The following is a 20,553-nucleotide window of genomic DNA, read 5'->3' on the forward strand; positions in this document are numbered from 1 at the left end:
TCTGTAGGTCAAAAATTCAGCAAGGAATAGAAAGGATGGCTCATTTCTGTTTCATGATGTCTAGAGCCTTAGCTGGGGTGGCTTAAATGGCTGTTAGCTGACTAGGTTGGCTTGCTGGAGTCTCAGTTCTAGCCGGTAGCAGGTGCTCAGTGGAGGCTATCAACATGAGCACCTTGGTTCCTTTCCAGATGACTTGCATGTCCCATGGCTTGAAAGGCTGGGCTCGAAGAGGAAGGAAACAAAGACTTGGGCTTAGAAGTCCCAGAAATCTTATATTCATATCTGTTTCTGTGTAATAAATACCCACAAAACTTAGTGGCTGAAAAAACAAGCAGTTACCACACAGTTTCTGTAGGTCAGAAATCTAGAAGTGACTTAGCTGGGTACCTCTGGCCCACAGTGTCTCACAAAGCTGCAGTTAAGGTATCAGCTGGAGGTGTAATCATTTCAGGATTCAATTAGTGTTGAAAGATGCACTGCCAGTTTTACTGTGTGGTTTTGGCAGGCTTCAGTTCCTCACAGTCTGTTGGTCTAGGGCCACAGTTCCTCACCCTGCCACACAGGCCTCTCTGTAGGGCTGCTCATCACATGTCAGCTTGTTTCCCCCACTAGAGTGATCACAGAGACGGAGAGCCCCTCAAGATGGAAGCCATAGTCCTTATACCTGGTCTTAGAAAAGAATCAAGTCCAGCCCACCCTCAAGGGGAAGGGATCATAGAAGACTGAATACCAGTAGACAGGGACTCTGGAAGTCATCTTAGACACTGCCTGCCTTAGGCCCCATTCTGTTGCTTACCAGCATCACTGGGCCAGCGTGGATTTAAAGGGTGAGAGAATACATCCACTTATAAAGAGAGGATCTGGTGACAGTTCTTTTTTGCCTACTAAGTTAAATATGTTTTCATTAACTTGAGATTAACAGGCATACAGTCCCTTTCTACAGGAAACTTCATTTAGCCTTCTCCCAGGATGGACTCTCTTTGGGCCAGCGTAGGTTCAAGGGTTCTTATCCCAAACCCAATATCAAATTTTCATAGAAACAGTTATGGCAGCACAGTTATACCTAACACTGTCCTAAGCAGATTTTGGCGGGCCTTCCTCACAAATTGCCCCTGCATCTGACCTTTTGTCTGTCCTCTTTCTTCCATGAGGACATGTCTGTATTTCCCTTTACAAGCCTATCTAAATCCTATCTGGTCCTTTAGATCTATGATATTGGCCATTTATATCTTTCTTCTAGGTTATGGAATATAGAAGATTATCTTTGGGCTGAGGGTACATGGTTTCTCTTTAGAGATATCCCACTCTTTTTAAAGATTTTTTTTTTAATTTATTTATTTGACAGAGATCACAAGTAGGCAGAGAGGCAGGCAGAGAGGAAGGGAAGCAGGCTCCCCGCTGAGCAGAGATCCCAATGCAGGGCTCCATCCCAGGACCCTGGCATCATGACCTGAGCCGAAGGCAGAGGCTTTAACCCACTGAGCCACCCAGGTGCCCCCCATTATAACCATTTTTAAGTATATAGTTCAATGGCATTAGTTACAGTCATAATGTTGTACAACCATCACCCCTGTGTCCAAAATATTTTCATTATGCAAGACAGAAACTCTGTACTCATTAAGTAGTAATCTCAACTCTCCCACCTCCCCAGTCCCTAGTAACCTCTACTCTACTTTCTGTCTCTGTAAAGTAGATTCATACAGTATGTGGCCTTTTGTCTCTGGCTTTCTTCACTTAGCATAATGTCTTCAAGGTTTATCCATGCTATATACATTAAAGGATTTTGCTTCCTTTATTAAGACTGAATAATATTCCATGCATGTGGTATATGTTAGTGTGTACATAAATTCATATATATACATGTAGTTTGGATTGTTTCCATCTTTTGGCTATTTTGAATAATGGTACTATGACATTGGTGTAAAAATATCTATTCGAGTCCCTGCCTTCAGTTACTTTATGTAAATACTCAGAAGTAGAGTTGCTGGGGGGCACCTGGATGGCTCAGTCAGTTAAGTGTCTACCTTGGGCTCAGGTCGTGATCCCAGGGTCCTAGGATCGAGCCCCATATCGGGCTCCCTGCTCAGAAGAGAGTCTGTTTTTCCCTCTCCCTCTCTCCTCCCCCACCCCCCCGGCTCATGCATGCTCGCTTGCTCTCCCTCTATCTCAGATAAATAAGTCTTTAAAAAAAAAAAAAAAGTAGAGTGGCTGGATCAACCTCTTTTTAACTTTTTCAGGAATCACCAAACTTTTCTACAATGGCCACATCACTCATTTTATGTTCCCTATCAGCAATGCATGAGTTCCGATTTTTCCACATCCTTGCCAACACTTGTTTTCCTTTTTTTCTTTTTTTAAATAACCATCCTAGTAGGTGTGGAGTGTTGTTTTATTGGAGTTTTAACTTTGATTTCCTTAATGTCTTTTTTGTGCTTGTCATTTGTGTATCTTCTTTAGAAAAACATCTGTTCAAGTCCTTTGCTTATTACTTAATTGGGTTCTCTTTCTGTTGTTGAATTTTAGGGATTCTTCATATTTTCTGGATACTGTTATAATATCTGTGATTTGCAAGTATTTTCTTCCATATACATTCATAAAGTTAGAGGTTTGTAGTTTTCTTTGTATTGTCTTTGTATGGCTTCATTATCAAGGTATTGCTAGCCACATATGCTGAGTTAGGAAGTGTCCCTCCTTTTAAGTTTTTTGGAAATGTTTGAGGATTGGTGTTAATTCTATAAACATTTTAATAGAAATCACCAGTAAAGCCATCTAATCCTAGGTTTTCCTTTGTTTGGAGGATTTTGATTCCCTGACTTGTTATAGGACTATATAGACCTTTTCGTTCTTCTTGAGTCAGTCTTTGTAGTTTGTGTTTCTGGGATTTGTCCATTTTAACTAGCTTATCCAGTATATTGGTGTACGCACACGTCCAAGTTGTTGTTCATAGTATTCTTATAATTCTTTTTATTTCTATAAAGTCAGTAATATCTCTTTCATTTCTAATTTTAGTGATTTCAGTTTTTTCTTTATACTTTTTTTCATACTTTGTAAGATTTCAGTCTTATTAAATTTATTAAGATTTGTTTTATGACCTGATAATATGATCCAAGTTGGAGAACCCTTCATGTCCACTGTGGAAAATGTATATTCTGCTATTGTTGAGTGATGTGTTCTATGTGTGTCTGGTAGGTCTAATTGGTTTAAAGGGTTTTTCAAGTCCTCTATTTCCTTACTGATCTTCTGTCTTATTTTTCAAGAAATTATTAAAAATGTGCATTGAAATCTCCAGTTCTTAATGTAGACCTATTTATTTCTCCCTTCAGTTCTGTCCATTTTTGCTTCATGTATTTTGGGGCTCTGTTGTTAGGTATAAATATGTTTATAATTGTTAAACCTTGATGAATTGGAACTTTTTGTCAATACATAACATTCTTCTTCGCCTCCTATAAATTTTTTTGGCTTAAAATATCTTTTCTTTGGGGCAACTGGGTGGCTCACTCGGTTAAGCCTCTGCCTTCGGCTCAGGTCATGATCCCAGGGTCCTGGGATTGAGCCCCGCATTTGGATTTCCTGCTCAGTGGGAAGCCTGCTTTTCCTTCTCCTTCTGCCTGCTGCTCCACCTGCTTGTAGTATCTTTCTCTCTGTAAATGAATGGATAAAATCTTAAAAAAAAAAAAAAAAAAAAAGAACTAGCTTTCTAAAAAAATTTTAAAAAATAAAATATCTTTTCTTTGGTAGTATATCCACCCCAGCTCTCTTTTGGTTACTAGTTATTTTCTTAGTGATAACCTGAGGGATTACAATTAACATCTTAAACTTACAGCAACCTAGTTTGAATAATATGAATTTAGTTTTCATAGTACTCACTTTGCTCCATACATATCGGTTTCTGTTTTGCCTTGTTCCTGTCATAAATTATATATATATAATATCTTTATACCTATAAGTCTCTTAACAAATTTATAATTATTGTTTTATGAATTTGTATTTTAAATTATATAGGGGAAAAAAGGAGTTACAAACCAGTACAATAATACTGGCTTTTGTATTTACCTATGTAGTTAACCTTTAGCAGTGTTCATTCATTCTTCGTTCTTCTTCCCTCCTTCCTTCCTTCACATGGTTTTGAGTTACTGTTTAATGTCCTTCTGTTTTGATCTGAAGGATTCTTGCAGGGTAGGTCTAGTGGTACAACCTTTCCTAGCTTTGGTTTATTTGGAAATATCTTAATTTCTTCCTTATCCATGAGAGATAATCTTGCTGTATATAAAATTCTTAGTTGACAGGTTTGTTTTTTGCTTTCTTTACTTTAAATGTGTCAGCTCATGCCTTCTGACCTCCATGGTTTCTGAGATTAGCTGTTGATGCTATTGAGGATCCCTTGTATTTGATGAGTCACTCCTCCCTGCTCTCAAGATTCTTTGGCTTTTGATGATTTGGCTGTAATGTGCCTTGATGGATCTTTTTGAGTTTATCCTGCTTGAAACTTGTTGAGCTTCTTAGGAGTGTAGTTTCATATCTTTCATCAAATTTGGGAAATTTTGGCCATTTTTTTTCTTAAATATTTTTTTTCTACCCTTTATCTGTCTCATCTCCCTCTGAGACTTCCATTATGTGTATGTTAATATGCTTCATGGTGTCTCACAGGTCTCTTGGGTTCCTTGTTCTTTTTTCTTTCTGCTCCTTAGACTGGATAAATTCAATCACATTATCTTTAAGTTCACTGATTCTGTTTTCTGTCTGCTCAGATCTGCAATTGAACTCCTCTAGTAAATTTTAAATATTTTTGCTACTGTACTTTTCAGTTCCAATATTTCTGTTCAGTTTCTTTTTATAATTTCTCTTTATTGACATTCCTCCTTCATTCATACAGTGTTTGATTTTTAGTTTTTTTTTTTTTTTTTTTAAAGATTTTATTTATTTATTTGATAGAGATCACAAGTAAGCAGAGAGGCAGGTAGAGAGAGAGGAGGAAGCAGGCTCCCTGCTGAGCAGAGAGCCTGATGTGGGGCTCGATCCCAGGACCCTGAGATCATGACCTGAGCCGAAGGCAGAGGCTTAACCCACTGAGCCACCCAGGCGCCCCTCTTTAGTTCTTTTTTTGAATTGAAGTATATATAACATTGTATAAATTTAAAGCATACAATATGTTGATTTGATAAATTTATGTATTGTAATATGACTCACATTATGGCATTACTAACACCTCTAACATATCACATTATTATCATTTCTTTTTTGTGGTAGGATTAAGATCTATTAGCAAGTTTGATGTTTATAATACTGCTGTCTATAATCACTACGCTGTGCATTAGATCTTCAAGAATTATTTATCTACAAGTTGCAAGTTTGTACCCTGGTACAATATCTCCCCTATTCCTCTACCCTCCCAGCCCCTGGCAACTAACATTCTGCTGTTTTTATGAATTTGGCTTTTTTTTTAGATTCTATATATAAGTGATATCATACATTATTCGTCTTTGTCTGATTTATATCACCTAGCATAATGTCCTTAAGGTCCATCCATGTTGCAAATGGCAAGATTTTTTTCTTTCTCATGGCTGAATAATACTCTGTTGCATGTACTGTATACCATACACCACAGTTTCTTAATCCATTCACCCATTGACAGACACAAAAGTTGTTTCCATATTTTGGCTAGTGTCAATAATGCTGCAGTGAACATGGAGTGAATATATCTCTTCAATGTCTTGTTTTCATGACTTTTGGATGTTTATACCCAGAAGAAGAATTACTGGATCATGTGATAATTCCTTTTTTTTTTTTTGGTAATTCTGTTTTTAATTTTCTGAGGACTCTCCATACTGTTTTCCAGAGGAGGAGCACCTATTTATATTCCCACCAGCATGCACAAGGGCTCCCTTTTCTCCACAGTCTTGCCAACACTTGTTCTTTTGTCTTCTTGCTGGTGGCCATACTAACATGTGCGAGGTCATATCATTGTGGTTTTGATTTCCATTTCCCTGATGAATAGTGATGTTGAACACCTTTTCATGTACTTGTTGGCTGCGTGGATATTTTCTTTGGAGATATGTCAGTTTAGTTTCTCTGCCCATTTATAATCATTGTTTTTTGTTACTGAGTTGTATGAGTTAAGTATTATAGATATTAACCCCTTATCCAGTATATGAATTGCATATATTTTTTTCCCATTCTGTAGGTTTTTTCATTTTGTTAATTATTTCTTTGGCTATACAGAAGCTTTTTAATTGGTGCAGTCCCCCTTATTTTTGCTTTTGTTGTTTGTGCTCCTTTAGTTCTTTGTCCATGGTTTCCTTCAGCTTCTGAGCATATTTAATACAGTTGATTTTGCCTGGTAATGCCAGTGTCTAGGCTTAAGCATGGCTTTTGTCAAATTCTTTTTTTCCTGGGTTTTCTATTGTTGTTAAGATCTGCACATTTGAATATTATAAAACTCAGACTGTCCCCCTCTGTAGGGTTGCTTTTAAGGGCTGCAGTTGTCCATTTGTGTAGTGACTTTTCCAAACTGTTTTTGTAAAGTTGATTCTTCATTGCATGTGGCCCCTGAAGTTTCTGTTCTCTCTGCAGTCAGCTTGTGACCCAACGGGGATTTTCTTAAATGTCTAGATCTTTAAAAGCGGGGGAGGGTAGTGTATGTCTCTTTAAATCTTATAATAAATACCCCAGGGAAGCCACAGCAAGGAGGGAACAGAACAAAAACATTAGTCCCCCCAAGAGCCTCCAAACCAAACAAAACATACAGCCTCACATTCTTAGAGAAAAGGGCTTATTGCCCACCATGGCTGCAGCCAGCTACATAGAAATCGGGGATAGTAGGTACTTTGCATCTGCTGCTTTCCTGTCATAGTTGAGCAGCCCCTTCCTCAAGCACCCCCCTGGATGCTATAAAGTGTCGTATTAAGTTCCATTGTCCCAAAATAGTTGGTTCTGTTTTTTTCCAGTTTAGTAGTAGATTCAGTGGAGCGACTGATCTCTGGAGTTTCCTACTCCACCATTTGCTTTTTTAAAGTCTAAAATAAATAAATAAATAAAATAAAATAAAAGACTATAAATAGAAGGGATCCCACTTCCTATACCAGGTTACCGATGGCACAATCTTTAACTACTATAGAGACACACTAATGATTTGGGACATGAACAAAGTAGTGAGAATTATCTGTGACATACACATATTCTGCACCGATATGAACAGAGCCACTCCATTTCTGAATTAGAAGATTGTGGGTTCTCCTATATCAAACACCCTATGAAGGAAAAAAAAACAAAAACACCTAAGAGCTATAGGATAACCAACCACGATCAGCCTACCCTAAGTTAACATAGTAGCTTTTAGCTTTTATTTAGATTCTCTGTGTCTGCTTTATAAGTTACCTACTTTTATTTTTTGTTCAATTTGTCTTTGTTCTTATCTTAGTATAGCCATTTCAGAATGGATAGAGGAACTTTCAGGCCGCCTGGTAGCAGGTTGGGTCTTAGAGCTCTACTCAGGAAGTCTCTGTATCTTCCAAGATCATGGAGAATAAGGTACTAATGTGCTGTAGTTTTGACTTGCAATAATCAACTGCTTTGAAGAACTAAGATTATCTGTGGGTAATTTTGTAAGATTTTTTTTTTTTTTTTAGAATAAGGGAAGAAAACCTCTTTCAAAGATTTCAGGTCATTGAGTTTATTGGTTCATTTTCAAACATTCGGAATAAAAGCCTTTCCCCAACTCTCATATGTGTGCATTGTTGAAGAGTGAAATATTGCCATCCAACTAAGGGATCAATGAGATGTAATAAAGTCTCATTTCAATAGCAAATGAATTAAACTAATGAATACATTTGCCTTGTATTAATGCTGCTAGGCACATATCAAGCACTCAATAAATAGTTGATTAATTGAACCCAAAACTAATTAAAACAGTTTCTTTATTTTTTATTCCACTGATTTTTTTAAAATGATCATGAATCATCATCTCAGTCTTTTGCGCCTAGTTGGAAAAATCAGATTTAAGTTTCAAAAGATAGATTTAGCATATTTTCTCTTTTCATGTTTGGCTCTAGGAATGTGATGTAGGCTGAATTTTAATTCAGTCCAACACATGACTAGCAATGAAGGGGACAGCTTTGTGTCTTAGCTGAGGTAGTGTCAAAGAACTGGAATGCCCCAGATTTCAAATTCATTGTCCTACTTCAGACATGAAAGCTTCTAAATTATTAGGTCAGAATTTTTCTTTCCTTGAAGAATTCTAGCAGATAAAACTTAATTTCTAGCTCCTAGTACATACTCAATAATTACATGATATTAAATATTTTTTCCTGTATTAAATCACATTAGTAATTTCATGTGCTTCCTTTGTCCAGTTGGAATCACTAAACCCAAGTTTTTTTGATATTCCACATACATGAGGAATATATTTCCTTATTTAGTAAACAAGCGTTCACATAGTTAAAATTACTAAATCTTAACTAATCTGTCATTTTTAAAAGTTGACAGTTAACTGTAACAAATAGGAAAGTTCATTAACTGCTAAACAATAAATTGTTTAACCAATGCCTATGTCGTCCTTACTTAGGTCAAGAACATAGGCAGCATCCAAGAAGTACCCCCTCTTGACCCCTCCCATCATCCTCTCCTCCCACCTCCTTGCCTTCTTCCTTCTAGCAGCAGCCCAGCTTTTTTGGTATTCTTCCATGTATTCTTTTTATACTCCCACTACCTAACTATGAATCCCTTAACTGTAGTGTAGTTTTGTCGTTAGTTTTAGATAAATGAAATCATTTTAGTAAATTTGTTGTTCTGGCTGCTTGTGTGCAATATAATGAGACGAAGTCACGTTGTGTGTGGCTGTGTTCATTTTCACTCATTTTCATTGATATATAGGATTCCATTATGCAAATATCTCACAGTTTGTTTGATTCTTGCTGGATATTTGTATAGCTTCCAGTTTGGGCTCATGAATATTCTTATATATGTATCGTGGGGCCCATGTGCAGACACGTTTGTGGGCAGTGCACTAGGAGTGGCTTGTTGGATTACAGGGAGTTATAGGTGTTTATAAGAATCTACAAAGTGGTTTACTATACTGCTACCAATTTTTACTCCCACGAGGAATATATAAGAGTTGTTCAGTATGTATGTGGTGGTATTTTCTGTAGTTTTAATTTATATTTCCAGATGACTGATGTAGTTGACTGCCTTTTCATATGTTTATGGTCATTTAGATATTTTTTGAACTTTCCCCATGTGTGTTACTTTTTTAAAAATCCATAAGACATTATTATTACTAATATATTGTTATATACATTTAATATTCATTTGGACTTACTGTTATATTTATTACTTTCTTTGCTCTTTATTTTCATTGATATGTAGGATCCTATGATATGAATATATCACAGTTTATCTGTTTTATTATTGATGGGTAATCAGGTAATTTGCAAATGCTATTTTCTTTATGCCTGAAGAATTTACTTTAGTGACCTACTGGTAGCAAACTATTCAAGTTTTGATTATATGACGTGTCATTATCTTATTCTGTTCTTGAATGCAGTTTTCACTAAGAATTCTGGGTTTGTATTTTTTGGCTTTCTGCACCTTGAGACTCTTTCCACTGTCTTTGGCTTTTAATGATGCAGTTAAGAACTCTCAGGTCTGGGGCGCCTGGGTGGCTCAGTGGGTTAAAGCCTCTGCCTTCGGCTCAGGTCATGATCCCAGGGTCCTGGGATCGAGCCCCACATCGGGCTCTCTGCTCAGCGGGGAGCCTGCTTCCTCCTCTCTCTCTGCCCGCCTCTCCGCCTACTTGTGATCTCTGTCAAATAAATAAATAAAATCTTTAAAAAAAAAAAAAAAAACTCTCAGGTCTGTCTTCAGGATATCTCTCTGGCTGCTTTTATGATTTTGTTTTTTAATACTGTCTGGTTTAGAGTGTGTTTTCTCTAGTTTTACTATGGTGTTCCTGGGTATGGGTTTTCTATGCTTGGGTTTCTTTCATTGGGGAGTTGATTTTTTTCTTTTTTAAATGACTAATTTTCAGCCTCTATCCCATATTGTCTCTATCCTATTTTCTCCCTGCTTCCTGGAACTGCTGGTAAACATATGTTAGACCTACTCATTATATCCACTGTGTCTCATACCCTCTTTCCCTACCCCCATTGCTTTGTTTCTCCATGTGTCATTGTTGATAGTTTCTTCTAATTCGGTATAACCTACTGCTAAACTCACTCACTGATGCCTTAGTCCTCATTTTTCAGTTCTCTGATTCTAGTATCTTTTTCAACCGTTCTATCATGTTTTAGTTTTTTGTTGCTTTTAAATAGTCTTAAATTCAGCCTCTATCTCAGTGAACTGTAGGAAGCATAGTTCTTCTACAGTCTGCATCAGAGGACCTCAGATCTGGAATACCTGCAGCTTTTTGTTACCCTGTTGTCTTGTTTTAAAGTATATCTCATCACTTCTTGTTTGCAGAACATTTTATGAGAGAATTTGCTTTCAAGAATACTTGAAAACCTAGATGATGTTCGTTTCGTCCAAGTAGGATCTCTGTTTCCTTTAGCCAGGGCATCTAAGATCACTAGTTGTGCAAGAACAAGGCTTGATGTTTATCCAGGTTGTGTGAATGACCCCCCTCCTCCCTAGCAGTCCCTCTCTCTGCTTCAAAGTTGAACCTTTCAGAGACAATCCAGAAAAGGAATTGTTATTCTGGAGTCTGTGCCTTTACCAGGCTCTGGATTCAGACTCCTTTCTGTTCCTTCATCTTCTTGAGTCTTAGAAGCAACTCTGGCTTTCAGTTACTCCCACAGTGCAGAGCACCTTTCATGGAGAGGAGTGCCAGGAGCAGTATTATAGCTAGTTCTCTGCTTCTGGCGGCCACATGACTCCTGCCCAGTCCCACTTTTCTCCCTCTGGTCTCTGTAGATCTCAGCTGCCCTTCCTGGATCGGCGACCACCACCAAGGTAGAACAGTCTACTCCCTTCTTAAAGCTCACCTTTTCTCCTTATTCTCTGCCTGATAATAACTATTAGACCTTTGGTGTTTTGTTTTTTAGTGGAAGCATTTTGAATTTGTCTAAATTTTTAGACTGTTCTCAGCTGGCAAGTTGATCTTAATCATTTAGTGTGCCACAGTCCAGCCTGAAGTCACCTTGTTTTCTATAAGTGTCATACTCCTCCTGACTTGACTGCCCTTCCTCTGGGATCTCGGTTCCATCATTGTTCCATCTTTGTTGCTTTTTTTTTTTTTTTTTTTTTTGCTTTTTCCCTCCAAACTCCATATGGTATTTTTCTTCATTTTAGAAAGGGGGACAATTTATCAAGTAGTTACTGAAAAGTAACAGTAGGTCTCACTTGTAAGCCATATCTGCTTACAAAGTTTGTTATTGCCTATGTTATCAGACCGTTTTATGTAACTTTTCTTACTGAGCCCTATTAGTGAGGTGAAAATAAGGTCACTGTGTTTATTTCATCTAGTGATTTATCAGAAATGATACTGACAAACTAGACACAGGTGTGAGAGGTAAGTTGATGAAGACAAGCCAGTAAGTTGTCCATTCTGTGCTGCTATTAGAGCAGACTTGATGTTTAAAGCCAGAGTGGGGGAGGTGGCTGGGGCACTTATCTACAACACCCAGTGCCACCCCAGCTATAGCTTAGCAGAAATACTGTGAGCTGTGGAGACAAGGGACCTGGGTCTGAATTATGGTTCTGTTTCCTAACTCTGTGACCTTTTGTTAGCACCCTTTCTGGAACTCACATTCCTCAGAAGATAGTAATTCCAATCTTGTTAGGTTTTTTGTCTGTGTGTGTTGGCGGGGATGGGGTAGTCTGTTGTTTAAGATTTTATTTTAGAGCGAGAGCATGCTGGGGAGCCGGGGAGGGGTAAAAGGAGAGGGAGAAATCTCAATCGGATTCTGTGCTGAGCATAGAACCTGATGTGAGGCTTGATCCCAGGATCCTGACTTCATGACCTGAGCTGAAACCAAGAGTCAGATGCTTAACCACCTGAGCCATCCAGGTGCCCCTTTGTTAGGTGTTTGAGTTGGTAGGTCAGATATCTAGATGCAATGCTTGGCATTTCTAAATGCCTGAGAAAGTTCTTCCTCCTCCCGCTTTATACTTTGTACTCAATCAGCTGTAACGTTGTTGGCTTCCTTTGTTTTGAAATGGAGTTAGGTTGGGTGTAGGCTCATGTCCTGCTCCTGACTTACTTTCTCTCTTAAAGGGAATATGTGTTTTCAGTTTTCTCAGCCTCTACTTTGGTGGAGGATTTATCCTTTTAGAAGGAAAGGGCTGCGTAAAAAGAAGACAAAGAGCTACTTTGTACCCAATTCAGGCACCACACTGACTAGTTTACTCCTTTTGCTTACTTCTTCACCCCGCCTTTGTTTTCTAAAATAGAATTAGAGTGGAATTTAACAGATTTGTTCCATTTTCCTCTTTTATTAATCTTAAGGTTTTGTGATTTTTATTCCTCCCCCTTGTACTAAAGATCATTAACCCATAATTAAGCTACTCCTGTAGTCAGTGGCTGAGGCAGTGGCATGTAGGTACACACTTCGTGATTTCCTTTCTTTCCTCAATATTAAGAGTATGCAAAACTTAAGCTAAATGGTATGCATCTTTCAAAGAAAGAGAGGAGAGGGGGTCAGAAAGCGGAGGCATTTTCACCCACTGTGAGGGGTTTGAGGCTTGAGGGTATTGGGTACAGAAAAAGCATCAGAGAAATACTCTCTATCCCCTGGTTTCCCCTAAGTGATAGGGTCCTAGGAGGTGGGCAGCTCATGGCAGCCAGCCTTGGAGCAATCAGCTGGAGATCATAGTTGGGTAAGGAGTACTTCCACATAGTGCTGACCGGCTCTCCCTGTCACCCCATCAGAGTGCATGGCATCCCAGGTCTTTACCTCCGTCCTGGGACTGCGTTCTGCGTAAAGCTCCTGCACGCAAGTAACCAGGTTTGTGTGCTCCTCCAAAAGAGCTACAGTTCCTGGGGCACAGTTGGAAGCCAGGAGGGTAACTACAGAGGCTGGTCGCTGAAACCGAATCACAGAGTATCACTCCAACACAGAATATCACTCCAACACATTGCAAGATACTCTTCTTTCACCATATCTCATTTCATCATCAGAGCCTGCAAAGTGGTGAAGATAGAACATTTATCCAGCCTCTGAGAGTAGGAAAAAAGCCCCCAAGATCTACGTAACTTCTGGTTGTGGGTTACAGAACTCGGAGGATGAAAGGAAGCAGGCATTTGGCCCACCCCCACTCCTTCCCATCCTGACTGCTCTGCTGACAACTGGCCATAGGGCACCCTTGAGGGCTGCTGTGTGTCTGTGCAAGTCCTGCTCGTTCCCCCGCCCAGGGCTTTGCAGACTCAAGAACTCAGTTACATGCACAGCCCACTGCATCTCTCCTCAAGGGCAGGAGCAGCTTTAATGCTGAGGCCTGTGACACAGCCTGCCGACGTCAGTCTGGGAGGCTGGCTGACGTCAGTTGTGACACGTAATTGCTTGTTGTTGGCCGAATAACAAGAGGAAAGTTACTGTGACAGGACTGTTTAGAGCCCTGCTCAGCACAGAGTGGGGATGGGAGCAGGGTGTGACCTGCACCCAGTCTGGGTGATGGTGTGTTCTCCTTCAAGCTGGCTAAGAGCACTAATGCTTTTGCCAGTTCTGTTCTGCAGATTGTAGAAACAGCGGTGGGGGTGGGGTGGGGGGCACATAGAAATACAAATGGGGAGTATTTTTGCTTAGTTGGTTAATACCCAGTGGAAGTCAGACTTCTCTCCCCCAAATTCTTAAAAGTTCTCAGAGCCTCCAGAAGTAGATTTTCCATCTCAGTGCTACTACATGTTACTGAAAACAAGGAAAGGAGCTTGAAAGTATACCTTTCCTTCAAAAAAGCACAAAGCCTAAATGTGTATTCTCAAGCTGGTAATGGTTTCTAGGGCGTGTGCCCTGTATACAGGCAGAAAGGGAGAGTTCAGGGAGCCTGTATGCTCACTGGGAGTCACGACTGAGGAAGGCTTCGTTGTGCCCCTGTAAACCTGTTCTTCTCAGCAACATGCTTAGGAAATCTGGACACACTCAAGGTGAGGAACTTTTGCAGTTATCCGAGGCCTGGCTAGTCCTGTCTCGGGAGCGGCTTATGTGTCACCTCTGCAGCTGGTTGTAGTGGATAGATACGGGTTGTAGCATGTCTCAGGAAGTAAAGTCCACTGATCGACAGGACATCTTCAGTCTGGAAATGATGGTGAAGAAGATACTATCATCTTTATTTGAAAGAAGGCAATAAACTATGTCTCCAGTGATTAAGCTGAGCAGAACCGGAAGGAAACAGATGTATTCTGTGACTTCCTCTGAGTAGAAAGCTGGAAGCATTAGCAGTCTGGCGGATGAACTGGTAATTGTTGAAGGAGCTGGGTAATGGGTATGTGGAGGTTCAATATGCTATCATCTTTACTTTTATATATCTGAAATTCTTCATAGTGGATTAAGTCCATGGAAAATGGCATCTGCTTTAAATTAGAATATATAAAAAAACAAATATTTCTTTAAAAATTGGGGGCAGTTTTATTAGATATAATAGTATAAATTGAAAAGCAGACTCTTAATCTTTAACATAACAAGGTGGAAAATTTGTAACTTGATGAAGAAGTCCTGCCCTTAATGCCTTTTACATTGAGTCATTCCCACTGACTGGCACCTAACAACACAGTGGCAATTTTTTCTTTTTCTTTTTTTAAGGACATCACCCAGGAACACAGTTCTCTTTATGTATATCACATAATAACTGAATACAGTACAGTATATCTGCAAGCATTCATTGCATGTTCATGATATGCCAGGTGCTTATTAAGCCCTAATGATGGAAGTCATCGACTTTAAAGAGCTTGCATTCTGGGAGGGGAGCTAGACATGCAAGTAAAATAAAGCACAGCATGATTACCAAAACAACGGGGCAGTAAGGAAGGGATGCAGCTAGCATAGTAAGAGGGGCTATGGTTTTTTGCTTCTTTGTGGATAGTGGACATATGTGCAAGAGTCTCCTGGTGGTTTGTCCAAGTGGGCGGTTCAGTGTGAAGTGGGCCACTCATCCTATTCCTTCTACCTTATTTTACTGAATTCTCTGGACAAATTGATCTCTCAAAATACATTGAAACATCTATTAAATGGAGTGTCCCTCTGGAGCTTTATTTTTTTAATTGAGATATGTGTACGTGTTAAGCACACCACTTAATTTTTTAAATTTTTTTTTAATTTATGAACATATAATGTATTATTAGCCCCAGGGGTACAGGTCTGTGAATCGCCAGGTTTACACACTTCACAGCACTCACCATAGCACATACCCTCCCCAATGTCCATAACCCCACCACTCTCTCTCCCTACTGCCCTCCCCCTGGCAACCCACAGTTTGTGAGATTAAGAGTCTCTTAGGGTTTGTCTCCCTCCCGATCCCATCTTGTTTCATTTATTCTTTTCCTACCCTCCAAATCCCCCACATTGCATCTCCACTTCCTCATATCATGGAGATCATATGATAGTTGTCTTTCTCTGATTGACTTATTTCGCTAAGCATAATACCCTCTAGTTCCATCCATGTCGTCACAAATGGCAAGATTTCGTTTCTTTTGATGGCTGCATAGTATTCCATTGTATGTGTGTGTGTGTGTGTGTATCACCTCTTCTTTATCCATTCATCTGTTGATGGACATCTAGGTTTTTCCATAGTTTGGCTATTGTGGACATTGCTGCTATAAACATTCGGGTGCACGTGCCCCTTTGGATCACTATATTTGTATCTTTAGGGTAAACACCCAGTAGTGCAATTTCTGGGTTGTAAGGTAGCTCTATTTTCAGCTTTTTGAGGAACCTCCATGCTGTTTTCCAGAGTGGTTGCACCAGCTTGCACTCCCACCAACAGTGTAGGAGGGTTCCCCTTTTTCCGTATCCTCACCAGCATCTGTCATTTCCTGACTTGTTAATTTTAGCCATTCTGACTGGAAGCACACCACTTAATTTTTGCATGTAAATTATGTTCCCATAATTTACATTTAGCTACATGTTCCCATGTAGCTACTAGATTTAGAACATTTTCAGCACTCCAGAAGACTTTCTTCTTCTCTTTTTCAGTCCATACTGTCTTCCATATGAAACCAGTACTCTGACTTCTAGGACGATAAAATTAGTTTTGCCTCTGTCTGAACATTGTGTTAACAGGTGAACTTGTGTTAACCTTTTATATCTGGTTTCTTTCATATACTTTAGGTCTGTGAGGTTCATCCATGTTCTTACAGGGAAAGTTCCTTTTTCATTGCTGTGTAGTATTCTATTATGTGAAAATACAGTTTATCCATTCTGTTGATAGATATTTGGGATATTTCCTGTTTGGATATTATAAATTATGTCTTTTGTTGGATGTAAGCATTCACTTCTCTTTTCACTCAGGAGTAGAATTACTAGGTTATAGGATATGCTTACAGATACAGAACTTTAGAAGAGGTTGTGTACCTCTGGGAGTCTGAGCTGCCACCTGACCTGTGCAGTGTTTTTGTTTTCCCCTTGCTCTACCCTAAGCCACAGTGTTGAACAGAAGTAATGATTAGAACAGAGACATGGTGCAGTTGTGCGAGATGGAGTATCAGTAATCCTTGATTTCAAAGGGAAAATCTCCAGCGACCTGTTCTCACAGGTCAGTTTTGTGACTTTTGTCATGCCAGCTTTAGTTCCATTTTCTAAACACTTGAAAAATTTTGAAGGGGATGGGAAACAAAACATGGTGGGAAGGCCTATTCCTAAATAGCAAATGTTTGGACTAAAGAGCTAAGCTAGACTTGAAAGAGCTAACAATTACTTGATTCCAGGCACAGTCCTCTGCACTAGGAATACACTTGAGCAGCAAGGTAAATAGAACTTCCACCACACAGGGAGGCAAGTAGCACATGGAGAGCTGTGGGGGGCAAAGCACCGTAAAGACACATGTTGTTGTTTTCACTCACATTGCACACAGTGCTCTGTGAATACTTACACTACCGACACCAGATGCAGTAGTTTTCCACACATCAAGCAATTCTGCAATACCAGCTGTAATTTAACTCCATTCCAACACTGTCTCCCTGGAGTTAGCATCAGATCCCATGGGTTAAGGACTCAAGCCCGCAAGAATGTCTTTACTTCAGATGCCCATTGCAAGTCCAGCTTGTTACCTGTGTGTCTGACCTATAAATGGAAGTTTCCACTACCCTCCTCCTCAGGTTCAACTAATTTGGTAGGGGGAACAGCATGAGCAAAGAGACCTGGAAGCAAGAGAAAGAGCCAGACATGCAGAGAGCCTGGAAAAATTTTAGATTCACCAAGGCTGAAGCACAATGTTAGGGAGAGAGTTGTAGCAAGAGATGAAACTAGAAATATAAGCAGGTTCCAGTTCATAAAAAAACTTTTAAAAGAGTAACAACAGCAGCCAGTGTTTCTGAGGAATCGGCCTTTTTCAGACTCTGAACTAATCACATTTCATAGACTGTCTCGTTTAATACTTGACACCCTTAAAACTTAAGTATGTTATTACAGACGATCAAATAATGGGGAAGTTAAGTAAGTGGCCCAGGCCACAGACCTATACAATGACAGGTCTAGGTCTCAGACCCATAGCAGACTGATCCAAAGTCCATCCTCTTAACCACTCCTGGAGATACTGCCTGAGATGCTGTGCTCTATCCTCTTAGGAGCTCAGCGTCTTATGTGTTAAGACTGTTTTTACTTTAGGAACACCACTTAGGATAGTGTTTCTCTAAAGAAAGTAAGTTCCTGGATCTTTAGTACTGACTTACATCAGCTACATTGTTTAAATGCATGCAAACTTAAAACTGGTATGAACTCCTCGTACTTAGACTGCTCATACATGAAAGTAAATATGCCAGTTAAGACAAACAAAAATTTAGTAAAGTGCAAATTGAGTAGCATTGATTTAATGTGACCAATATTTTGCTGAAATTGTCACTCACGCTGCGGAGGCTGGCGTGGACACTAAAGCGCAGCTCTTCCTTCCGGGCCCTTTTCCTCCTGGCGCTCCGTGCAGAGCCCGTTTCCCACGCCTCTTCTCACAGCTTCCCGGAAACGGTACTGCTGTTTGGCTCCATTGAGAGTGTGCACATTTCTCACACAGATCCACCTCCTCTCATAGGGAGGTGTCCGCAGGATTGCAACACGCGAGGCTCTGAAATACAATTTCTGTGTTTTAATACAGCTTGAATTCAAAATAATAAAAATGTTCCGAACTTGTTAAGGTGAGATTCAGTCTGGACTGGAATTTGTTCTGTGAATGAGTGGAAGAGGGCAGCTGTGAGGAGGGTGTTTGCTGGCTTTTGAGGGTTTTACGAAAGTTAGACTTCGTAGAGATTTTTCTTAACTTCGGTTTTCTGCTGCTTCACAGGGGTCGGCACCAGGAATTATTACAGAAAGATTGGCTACAGATTACAGGGTCCATACATGGTAAAGACACTAAAGTAATGGCTGCACCAGCTCACCTTGATACAGTCTCCGGGAGAGAGATATTTTGAATACTCAACAGAGAGGCTGAGCTAAACAAATGGACCCAGCCTGTCTCCCTGTCAAGGAGCTTCTCCCTCATCCTATAGCTGCGGAGACTGGGATCTGCTCGCAGGGCCAGGCTGGATGTCTGCTGACCAAGCCCACCAAGCTTCTGGTGCTCAGAGCTCCCGCTCGCCCTCCTCTGCATCTTCTCAAGTCACATATCCAGTTCCTAAAGTCTGCATGAAGCCTGCAGTTGACCTACTTTGACTCATGCACAGTGATGAAAGCAAAGTAACTCATTTGGACACCATCATTCGTGAAATAAAACCAGCTATTGTCATTTGAGGAATAAACTTAGGAGTAGGTTATTTATGTACTGTAGGGACAAAAGGATTGGAACATGGGAAAACTGTTAGACTTTGATCTCTGTCCTTTTATTTGATATAAATTCTGGCACAAGGAAATGAGCTTTTGTTTTAATGGAAATCACTCTGATTCCTGTGCTGATGTTTGAAAGAACAACGTGATGGGGAGAGAGGAACTGAAGTTGTCGGTTGGTGTTTCCAGCCTGAAACCAGCCTAACTCACTTGGGAGTCTGCCATCTGCGATGGGCCGTTATAGACCACCTTTATTTCACAATTTGTCTTGTCTGTACTCTCTTGACCCCTACAAAGCAGCGAGGGCACCACTTCTCCCCAGAAGTGTTTGGCTTCCCCTGTTGTCTGTCCTGAGCAGGGAGAGTCTGAGCCGCCCTGCCTGGGCAGGTGTGGCCCTGAGTCCAGATGTGCTTCCACAGAAGGCATTTCCTGCACCATAATTCTTTAAGATGGGTTTCGGTTTGCTTTAACAGAAGAAAGGTAAGAGTTCAACGCCTATGAACGCAAAAAAGTGGGAAACAAGCCCAAATCTAAAAATAGGGAAAAGACTGGCTCTTTCAAAGGTTCATATTCTAGAACTGCCTCTTTGTAACTTCCAGGTGATCTTCAAGGGAGACTCTGCCTGGAGATGGCCAGTTCTTCAGAGCATGGCTTATCCCTCTGCCCCCTGGCTTCTGTGGCATTTTATAAACGTTTAGTAAATGGAATTGGTTCCCCTGAAAGGTTCGAAAAATAAAATCTTCAGCCTACAGAGAAGAATCATACAAAGTGTTTCTCCTTTCCCTGTTACACACATAGTGACATTTGCTCTGAATCCGTGAAGCCGCTGACTTCCTCTGGGTGCCTCATACTGTTTCGTTTGGCGGCCACACGGCGCTTAGCCTGGGTGTTCTCAGGGGCGCACTGTGTAGTCTAGCTACTTCTCACTTTTGCTTGTTTTTCCTCCAAAATTGAAATTGTTAAACTCATGGTGCGTACACTGCACTAGCTGTTAGTACACGTAACGGGGGGCAAGGGAATGGAGAGCACGCTGGCCCAGCCTTGCCTCTGCCTGCAGTGTGGCCGCAGCTTCCACAAGAGCTTCTGTGCCTCCGGTTGCTCATCCTCAGTGTCCTGCTGCCCTAAAGGGATCCACACGTGTAATGTACAAACTGGTCCCTTGTAAAATTGTAAAAAGGCTTATTTTTTTAAATTTTTTTACTTTTTAATATTTTATTCATTTGACAGAGAGAGACCACAGGTAGGCAGAGCAACAGACAGAGAGAGGGGGAAGCAGGCTCCCCGCTGAGCAGAGAGCCCGATGCGGGGCTCTATCCCAGGACCCTGGGATCATGACCTGAGCCGAAGGCAGAGGCTTAACCCACTGAGCCACCCAGGCACCCCAAAAAGGCTTATTTTAAAATAATAACTTAGAGCAAGATTTTAAGACAAAATTGCCTAAGAACGTACCCATTTCTGGTGGCTGTCAGCCAGTGTCCCATCTGGATTTTCATCTCAGGCACAGGACAATAGCTTTCTTTCTAACTCATCCTCAGCCTTCCTTGGAGTGAGTCTCCTAAGCTTGTGTAAAAGCTGCAGAACTTGTAAAGCTACGAGGGATAGAGGGAGAGCAGGCAGAACTCTTGCGGCCTCTCCTGCCAGGAGAGGCTTCAGCTGCTCTTCT

The 20,553-nt window shown here is 40.4% G+C and overlaps 1 protein-coding gene across 1 annotated transcript in view; it reads left to right on the top strand.

Moving 5' to 3' along the window:
- LOC111154527 (elongator acetyltransferase complex subunit 3) overlaps nt 1-19,652 on the top strand; it is a 108,672-nt gene extending 89,020 nt beyond the window's left edge. The window contains exon 15 of the mRNA XM_022514187.1: nt 18,412-19,652. Within this exon, the coding sequence (XP_022369895.1) occupies nt 18,412-18,488 (77 nt within the window). The 3' untranslated portion in view covers nt 18,489-19,652. The remainder of the gene's footprint in view (nt 1-18,411) is intronic.
- The last annotated feature ends 901 nt before the right edge of the window (nt 19,653-20,553 follow it).

This window comes from Enhydra lutris, unplaced genomic scaffold (genome assembly GCF_002288905.1).
Source record: "Enhydra lutris kenyoni isolate GAN:26980312 unplaced genomic scaffold, ASM228890v2 scaffoldscaffold3, whole genome shotgun sequence".
NCBI classification, from domain to species: domain Eukaryota; kingdom Metazoa; phylum Chordata; class Mammalia; order Carnivora; family Mustelidae; genus Enhydra; species Enhydra lutris.